This window comes from Zea mays, chromosome 10, assembly GCF_902167145.1.
Source record: "Zea mays cultivar B73 chromosome 10, Zm-B73-REFERENCE-NAM-5.0, whole genome shotgun sequence".
Classification (NCBI taxonomy): Eukaryota; Viridiplantae; Streptophyta; class Magnoliopsida; order Poales; family Poaceae; genus Zea; species Zea mays.
In genome coordinates, this window is record NC_050105.1 from 22,266,228 (window position 1) to 22,274,809 (window position 8,582).

The 8,582-nt window shown below is 37.5% G+C and overlaps 1 protein-coding gene and 1 long non-coding RNA gene across 2 annotated transcripts; both read right to left on the minus strand.

Annotated features, from left to right (window-relative positions):
* Nucleotides 1-2,018: 2,018 nt before the first annotated feature.
* On the minus strand, nucleotides 2,019-4,660 carry LOC103642340 (uncharacterized). Its single transcript, XM_020545305.1, has 9 exons — nucleotides 4,075-4,660; nucleotides 3,783-3,943; nucleotides 3,562-3,706; nucleotides 3,211-3,461; nucleotides 3,099-3,129; nucleotides 2,926-3,014; nucleotides 2,754-2,846; nucleotides 2,578-2,676; nucleotides 2,019-2,498 (listed from the first exon to the last, which is right to left on the minus strand). Exons 1-9 carry the CDS (start codon nucleotides 4,658-4,660, stop codon nucleotides 2,118-2,120), a joined length of 1,836 nt encoding a protein of 611 aa, XP_020400894.1. The 3' UTR covers nucleotides 2,019-2,117.
* A 181-nt stretch (nucleotides 4,661-4,841) lies between these two features.
* Nucleotides 4,842-5,541, minus strand: LOC103640937 (uncharacterized). Its single transcript, XR_559945.3, has 3 exons — nucleotides 5,377-5,541; nucleotides 4,971-5,267; nucleotides 4,842-4,895 (listed from the first exon to the last, which is right to left on the minus strand). It is a non-coding gene; the product is annotated as an uncharacterized lncRNA (long non-coding RNA).
* Between the last annotated feature and the right edge of the window lie 3,041 nt (nucleotides 5,542-8,582).

Here is an 8,582-nt window from a genome sequence, read left to right on the forward strand (position 1 = left end):
AAGCAGACTTCAAGCTGGAGCTTCGTTCAAATCCGAGAGTCAAGCTTCGGCTATGGTTAAAAATTTTGGCAGCAAAACAGTGCAAATAGCAATGAATGCTGTGGTAACTTCACACCTACTCGTCTGTTTATATAGTACTGCAGGTAAGAAGGCGAAGCGCCGGGATTTTTACACCAGGTGGACAGCCGCTTGCACTCGCTACGCGGTGGACCGCAGAGATCAAACAGTAACTCTGCAAGGTGGGACCGCTATGCGCTGGGAAACTGAATCGTTTCTCGACAACGAGCTTAGGGAAGGTGTTTTTTGGACCTTCGGCTTCCTGAAGCTTAGGAGACTTTTTTCACGGATCAAGCTCGTTACGAAAAACGATCTAACACCGCGAAAGGGGCTATTGTTGGGACTATGCTTCGTCGCCGAAGGTCTTGTAGGAAGAAGCAGTTTCCGGCTGAAGCTGTTCGTATGAGATGACCGAAGGTTCCTCTTCATGAAGCTTCGGAATTTACAAACCGACATAAAAGAAGAATGACCTTTTAGTCCATAAATGTTTGAGTCACCATTGTAATCCCTTATGAGGGACATAATTGTAATTCCTCACAGGCTACGCCCTGTGCCTATAAATAGGTGAACAGTACCTCTGTACTGTTCACGCAATCTTGTAATCACTGGCACATTACGCTGGAATTATTGCTTTCTGCTAAGACGAAGGTATAAATGTACCTAAATATTATGTTTCAATATTTAGGTTCATATAATGAAATATAGGTGAATATTGTTATTCATTTTCGGCATGTCTTTCTATAATGACTTGTGTTTTACATTTTACTTCATATTGTTTTTCAAGTCTGATCACGAAGGTATGACTTTCGTGATATTTTGTTTATGGCCTTCGTCTGAAGTTCATTAAATCCTTGGGGAGATAATGCTTCCGCGGACGAAGGGCATTAATATTTAACATTTTATGTTGCCTTGTTCTTAATTCATAGCATTTGAGAACAAGTCCCCAACACTTTAATATAGTAGAATGTGGCTTGTAGATAAAGAGAGAAAGAAACAACAAATAGAAGCACTACACATTGTGGCTAGAGCTGAAAACATACATGCACTATATATACGAGCTGAAAAATCCAATACTTGGAATGCAGTCTCAAGTAATAGGTAAAGCAAGTTTGAGCATACCTCGAATACCTTGGGGTGATCCTGATGCCTTGCTAATATTCATCTATCATGAATACAATTTTAGATTGTTTAGTCGCTCGTCACATATGCAAAAAGAAGAAGCAAAGTACTAGAGTAGTTCATTACCCTCTTATAAAGCCAAGCAACTGACATTTGATGAGAATCAGCCATCGTCTCTACATAACCATAAGGACAAGGCAAAATGGCATCCCTTTTCAATACAATGTTCACAATAACTTCACAATATTCTTTCCCAAGAGGCACACCTCCCAGCAAAGTGTTAGGATTAGTTGAAACAATTGTTCCCTTAGCCACAGGTTGCTCAGGTCCAATAATGGCATATAATATTACATCCTTTCCATCCTAAGGCAAAAAATAAATTTATTAGAATTGAATCAATCTATGGAACCATATTAAATCATAATTAAAAACATGAAGGATGAGACTAATACAAGTTCATCATGTTGAATGCGAGAGGGGGGCTCATTCCTTGGTGGGACTGGGTGGGCTAAACTCGTAGTGATGCACCGTCGAGGATGCTTTGGTGGGACTGCACCTATAGGACTATTTTGATGGTGTTGAATTGTTGGGCTGCCCTAACATGATTGTTTTGATGGCGTTGCACTGTCGGGGCTGCACCAACATGACTGCTTTGATGGCGTTGCACTGTCGGGGCTGCACCAACAGGGCTGCTTTGATGGTGTTGCACTGTCGGGGCTGCACCAACAGGACCGTTTTGATGGTGTTGCTCACCATCATCACAGTGATGATTGATGTGATTTTCTGCACAATCTTCATCTTCTACAAATTGAGCGTCATGATGCGCCTCCACATCGTGCTCTTCATACCTTCGGCTCTACAAACATACAAGAGAGAGAATACATAAAGAATAAATCTGCATAGGGTACAAATATATTTCACTAGCATTGAACTGAACTCCATTAGAATGTAACTAAGTTGTTGAAATACTTTACCCCAGTCTGTCGTGAATTTGAACCATTATGTGAAATGAGTTCCATATCTTGCAATTCCCTTGCCACTCTTTCCTCTTGCATTTGCTGCTCCAATTCAGTTATGCGTTGTTGAAGAGCTACTTTCTCACATTTAGCCTTTTTATGGGCCAAACCTTCCATCTGCAGTCTTGTGGGTGTGTAACACTTCAACCCTGGGGTACCAACATCTTGGGGAGTTGGTCCTAAACCCAAAGCACAAACACGTCCTCTTGGCTCCTTTTCTCCACAAGCAGCAGCAAATGCATCGCCCTCTTGAATTGTTCTTTGCTTCAACTCTGGATGGGCTTCAACTATGGCTTTCAATTTATTCTAAAAAAAGATGAATAGTTACAATACTATATACAACAAGAATTAGAGCCTACAATTCTTCTTCGAGGAATGAACTTACAATAATTGGTTCTGCATGTCTTGATGGAACTCCATTTTTTCTTGTATGTGTCTTGATATAGACCTCATCTCTTCTTGGAGAACGCCTTAGTTTATTAGCCTGCAAGTTTTGCAAATTTCAGCATTGAGATATCTACAAACTAATGTTTTAAAAAGTTCATGGAAAGTTTCACATACTAGTTCATGCGCAGAACAAGCAAAGCTCTTGTTGCCTGAAGTGTGATGATTTCCCACCTTTGAACGACATTCTTTTGCTATTTCTGAACGAGTCTGAGTACAAGGTACATAGTGCAATTAACTATTGAAGAGCAAATAATGTGATTCAATGGGAATATTAGTTTATACTTACTTCAGATTCAGATGACCTCCAATATTCTATGAGAAACTTCCAATCATCATCATTAACTCTGCCTTTATGTCTTTCCTTTAGGTCTGCATCTGATATGTTTTCATCAAAAAATTGATGCTTTAATGTTTACTTAAAATCCTTCCATTTCCTTCCGGCGCTATCCATAAACCAACTGAAGGCAGCATCATCGATATCATAAATTTTCTATTTTTTCATGCAAAAGTAGCCAATTAGTGTATATGTGGGTAATAATGTACTAATCATCAAAGTAGGATAATGATATACCATCATATCTTCCCACACCTCATACTTCTTTTGAGGATCCACAAGTCTCCAGTCAGAACAACCAACTGATAATTTCCTTCTCACATGGCAGCCAAGAGCACTAGAAAACCTTCTACAATTGTCCCCAATAGGCTGACCATATTTATTGAGTTCTACTTTGATTTTAGGCATGCTGGGCTTCCTTGCAAATATTTCATCCAATCTAGTGATACCCCTTCCTTTCCTCTTCTTTTCTGCGATGTTGCGTGAATCTATTACATGTAATTGAAAATATGAGAAACTTGCTACAATACATGCTATAACAAGATACATATTTGCACAACAAGATATATATCATACATGGTACAATACCTTCATTATCACATAAGAAATCTCCAATTGATTCACAACCAAGGTCTTCATTAATTTGTTCATTTCCATTTTCAACACAATTCTTTTGTGGCCTTGCACGCAGATTGTGACCTTCAGTTGCTACATCACTAGTGTTATGAATCCTCTGCAATCATTAAACATGGTGTAAAAGATGTTTTGAAATGAACAAATCCTATTTGAAGAGAATATATATACATAACCTTAGTTCTTTTTTTAGTTCTACCATGTTGATTCATATTGCTCAAAGTAGGGATATTAAGAGCTTCCAATCGCCTTTTGTTTTCTGCAATGGTTGCAAGTCGTTGTTCCCCGTACTCGTTAAGGGAGGCATCCTTATCCCTTCTTCCGCTTGCCATCTTTCCTAAAACAAAGAAGAAAGAGTACAACAAAACAGTGTCAATGAACTACTAGCAAAATAATGTAACTACCCATGTGCATAGATAATACTTACTTTGTAGATTTTTTTTAGATTTTTTGGATCAACAAAGTAACCATCTATATCTCTTCTAGTAGTGGGGACAACACCATTAACAATATCAACAGTTACATTTGCATTCAGATCAAATAATGGCACAAATACTCCATTATCAAAATCGGTATGCTCATTATCCAAATTATCCAATTCAAACACATCTCTTGGTTTAGAGTGAACAACAGCAGCCCACTCAGTATCAACTGGATCTGGAACATAGTACACTTGAACTGCTTGTGATGCTAAAATGAAAGGCTCGTCAGATAATTTGTCACCTGTATTGAATAAATGCTTAAAGTTCACAGTTGTGATGCCTAACTGATCAATTTTGACCCATTTGTCTTGCACACGGTTGTCAACCCAATCACATTTGAAGAGCACCACATTTCCTTTATGGTGATAGTTTAGTTCAATAATTTCCCTGATAATACCAAAATAGGTTTCCTTTCCTATTATAATGTTATCATTGCTGCCCTTGTCAAAGATTGTTGACTCCGCAACCACAACAACCCCACTATTTTGAATAGGTCTACCCTCATCATATGATGTTGTGTGAAAGTTGAACCCGTTCATGTTATAGCTACTATACTTATTTGCAACCGTCATTGGTGATTTAGCTAAAATTTTAATCTCATCTTGTGCTTCCCCACACATTTCCTCTACCTGTGGGATTGAAATGCCACTATTAATGTGTGTGCAAAATAATCTCAAAAGACATTTGGTAAGAATTATCCTTATACTTACATGCAACCTAAACCACTCATGAAAGGATTCATGCTGTAAGCAATTGATATCTCTTTTATTTCGATGACCAATTGAGGACAAATAGTGAGCATGCTTGCTGCAAAGGTCATCTTATCACTTTAGCATACAAAGAAAAGCGATCATGTGATGACAAGAGATATAGATAACTTACTCCAAGTAAGGGGTTATATTGTCGTAGTTGAACAAAACATATCTATGAGCTTGTAGCCATGTTTTATGGTCTAAATTAACTAAACACTTCCCAGCCAATCCTTGGCCAATGGTATGGAAGAAAGGAGTTGTAGTACAATCTTCGTCATACTCATATCTAACTTGATGGTTCAATTGAGTCTCACCATGTAAATAGCGAGCACAAAATGTAAGACACTCAGTAAACATAGACCATTCCATAATTGATCCCTCACAGTGACTCTTTGTATGAACAGAACCCTTCAATCTCATTAGATACCTATTCACATAAGTAATAGGCATGTTGAAAATGTTACAAAAATATTGTGTAAGTAATTTTTCACTAAACTACAATATGAATAAAGTGTACCATGATATCAAAAAATTACCTCTCTATGGGCCACATGCTACGAAAATGGACGGGACCAGCTATCGTTGCTTGGGTAGGAAGATGTACCATCAAGTGTACCATGATATCAAAAAATGAAGGCACGAAAACGGTCTCAAGAAAGCTCAGGGTTTCAGCTATATTAGCCTCAAGCTTTTCCATATCGCTTATTCAAATGACAGGTGATGAAAGTTTCTTGAAAAAATTACTTATATGAATCACTCCAGCACTAACTATTTCTGGTAATATTTTCCTCAATGCAAGCGGCAACAAGTGTTGTAGAATAATATGGCTCGCATGACTCTTAAGCCCAATTATCTTTCTCTCATTAACATGTACATTATGACGTATATCAGATGCATAACCCTCAGGAAACTTCACACCTTTAAGTACTTGACAAAATAATTTCCTCTCATCAGGACTCATTGAGTAAGGTGCAGGTGGTAAATAAAATTGGTCTTCAACTTTAATAGGATGAAGATCACTTCTAATACCTAAAGCTTGAAGGTCCAACCGAGAATTCAAGTTATCCTTTGATTTCCCATCGGTGCCCATGAATGTATTAATTAAGCTTTCGCTCACATTCTTTCCTATGTGCATGAAGTCAAAATTATGTCGCAACATTAAATCTTTCCAATATGGTAGCACGAACCAAATAGATCTCCTTTTGAAAATGACTAATGGTTCCCCTTTCTTGCGTCTCTTGCTTGTTGGTTTCTTCCCAGATGGGTCCTTGCCAAAAATTGGATTAAGATGTTTAGTGCACTCCAATATTTCCTCTCCCGATAGTGGAGTAGGTGCTGCCCTAAACTCAGTACAACCAAATTTGTCAACATCAAATCTAAATGGGTGGTTTTCATCCAAAAATCTGCGATGGTCCATATAGCAAATCTTGCTACCATTTCCAAGTCTAAGTGAACTCGTGTAGTAATGGCAATCAGGACATGCTGCTTCACCTGATGTGACAGATCCAGATGCATATCCTAGGCCAGGGAAATCTGTAATAGTCCATATTACTGCAGCTCGCATCTGGAAAAACTCACCCTTTGAAGCATCATAGGTTATGACTCCATTAACAAACATATCTAATAAATCATCTACAAGTGGCTGGTAATAGACATCCATGTCACTACCAAGACTATTTCGGCCAGGAATCAGCAAAGAAAGGATGAAATTTGATTGCTTCATGCACATTGAAGGGGGGGAAATTATATGGAATACAAATGCCAGGTCAAACACTATAGCTAACATTCATGCTCCTAAATGGATTAAAGCCATCAGTTGCAAATGTTAGACGAATATTTCGGCTATCTGTTGCAAACTCTGGATGTTTTCTATCAAAGTCTTGCCATAAAGGTGAATCTGCAGGATGCCTTAGCAAACCATCTTTTATCCGGTGTTCATCATGCCATCTTGCTAGACCTGCTACTTTAGGGGTCATGAACGGCCTTTGGAGCATTCTTGTTATTGGAATGTAGCGGAGAACCTTTCTAGGAACCTTGTATATATGTTTCCCATCTAGACTCTTCCTTATTGATTTCCAACGTGAAACCTTTCTAGGGACATGAATTCAATTTTGCATTATCCTTCGAATAAAGAATGCAATCATTTTCACATGAATGAATATTATTGTATCCAATTCCTACATATTTCACCAATTTCTTAGCTTCATAAAAGCTCTTAGATAATGTTGAACCCTTAGGGAGTGCATCATTAAGTAGATCTAGTAGCAGGTTCATAGATCTATCAGTCCATCCTCTAAGGAGTTTGATGTGAAGCAATCTAACTAGGAAACGCAGTTGTGTATATTTCTTGCAATTAGGATACAACTCTTTTCTGTTTTCTCCTACCAATTTTTCAATGGCCGCTAGCTCATCACAACACCCAATAATGGAAATGTTGTCCTCAAAATCACCTTTATCATCTAAACCGGCAGCTAAATCTCTAAGCAAACCAGATATGTCATCATCTTCGTTAGGCTCCTCTATAACCTCAGCATCGTCATAGTTCCCATGATTCACGGAAGAGCTAGCTTCTCCATGTAAGTTCCATATCATGTACCCTTTAAGAAACCATCACATATCAAGTGCTCACGTACTTCACTTGCCTCTTTCCAAAATGAGTTGACACACTTTCTACAGGGGCATAAAATCTTACTTCCTACTGCTGAATTTCTAAATGCAAAAGCTAAGAAACCATTCACTCCTTGCAAATATGCCTTGTTGTGCCTACAATATTTTTATGTTAAATGACATTTTAACCATGTGTGTCATTCAATTTGTGAAACATGGTTTGTACCAAGCATCATTATCGATCCATGTTTTGTCCATCAACCTTTGTATAAGGGACCAGATAGCTTCCAAAATGAAAAATATCATAAGAAATACAATAGTCATATAATTTTATATATCTATATTTATGTCCATGCATATGATATTCAAAACCACATGTTATGAAAAAAGATGAATAGAAAAACAATCATACCATCACACAAGAGCCTGTGCGGGTTCTTTCACCTTTAGCCTTCTATTCAAATAAGAGGTTGTGCTAGCACTAGATCAAATGTAGATTCAGATGTTGCAGTGTATGAATGGATTAAATTAGATAAGTGCACATAAATGATATAGTAAGCTACAAAGACATCATGGTGGTTCCAATTATTAGTCAATTTTTTCAGAAACAGAAAGTGGTTTAGTCTTATTGATAATAAAAAATGAAATTGGTTCAGCCTTATTGTTTACACAGAATATTGTGAATCCTTGATATCTGAAAGCAAGTTCTATTTCATATTACTAGTAGCTTGCTCGTGCCTTGCGCGAGTCTTCGATCGATAGGTTTACAAAAATAGCATTGCATTAGATATATAGGAACAACAAAATATGTTAACACACATTAGAAGTGATAGAAATATCTAAACATATAATTATGGCAGCAAAACAAAACAGACTCTAGCTTGTTAAATAGGAACAGCAAAGTATGTTAACACACATTAGTATTAATTGTTCTAATCTTTTCAAAAAAAAACAGGTTCTACCTTATTAGAGCAACCGGAGAGGCGAGGTTGTTCGCTCGCTCCCATATGCAGTTTCTTTACGTCTTCCATTCTAGACAAATGTGCACACTAGCTAATAGTTTCTAATTAAATTGGTTTAGCCTTATTAACAGCTAAAAGTGGACACTAGCTAATAGTTTCTAATTAAATTGGTT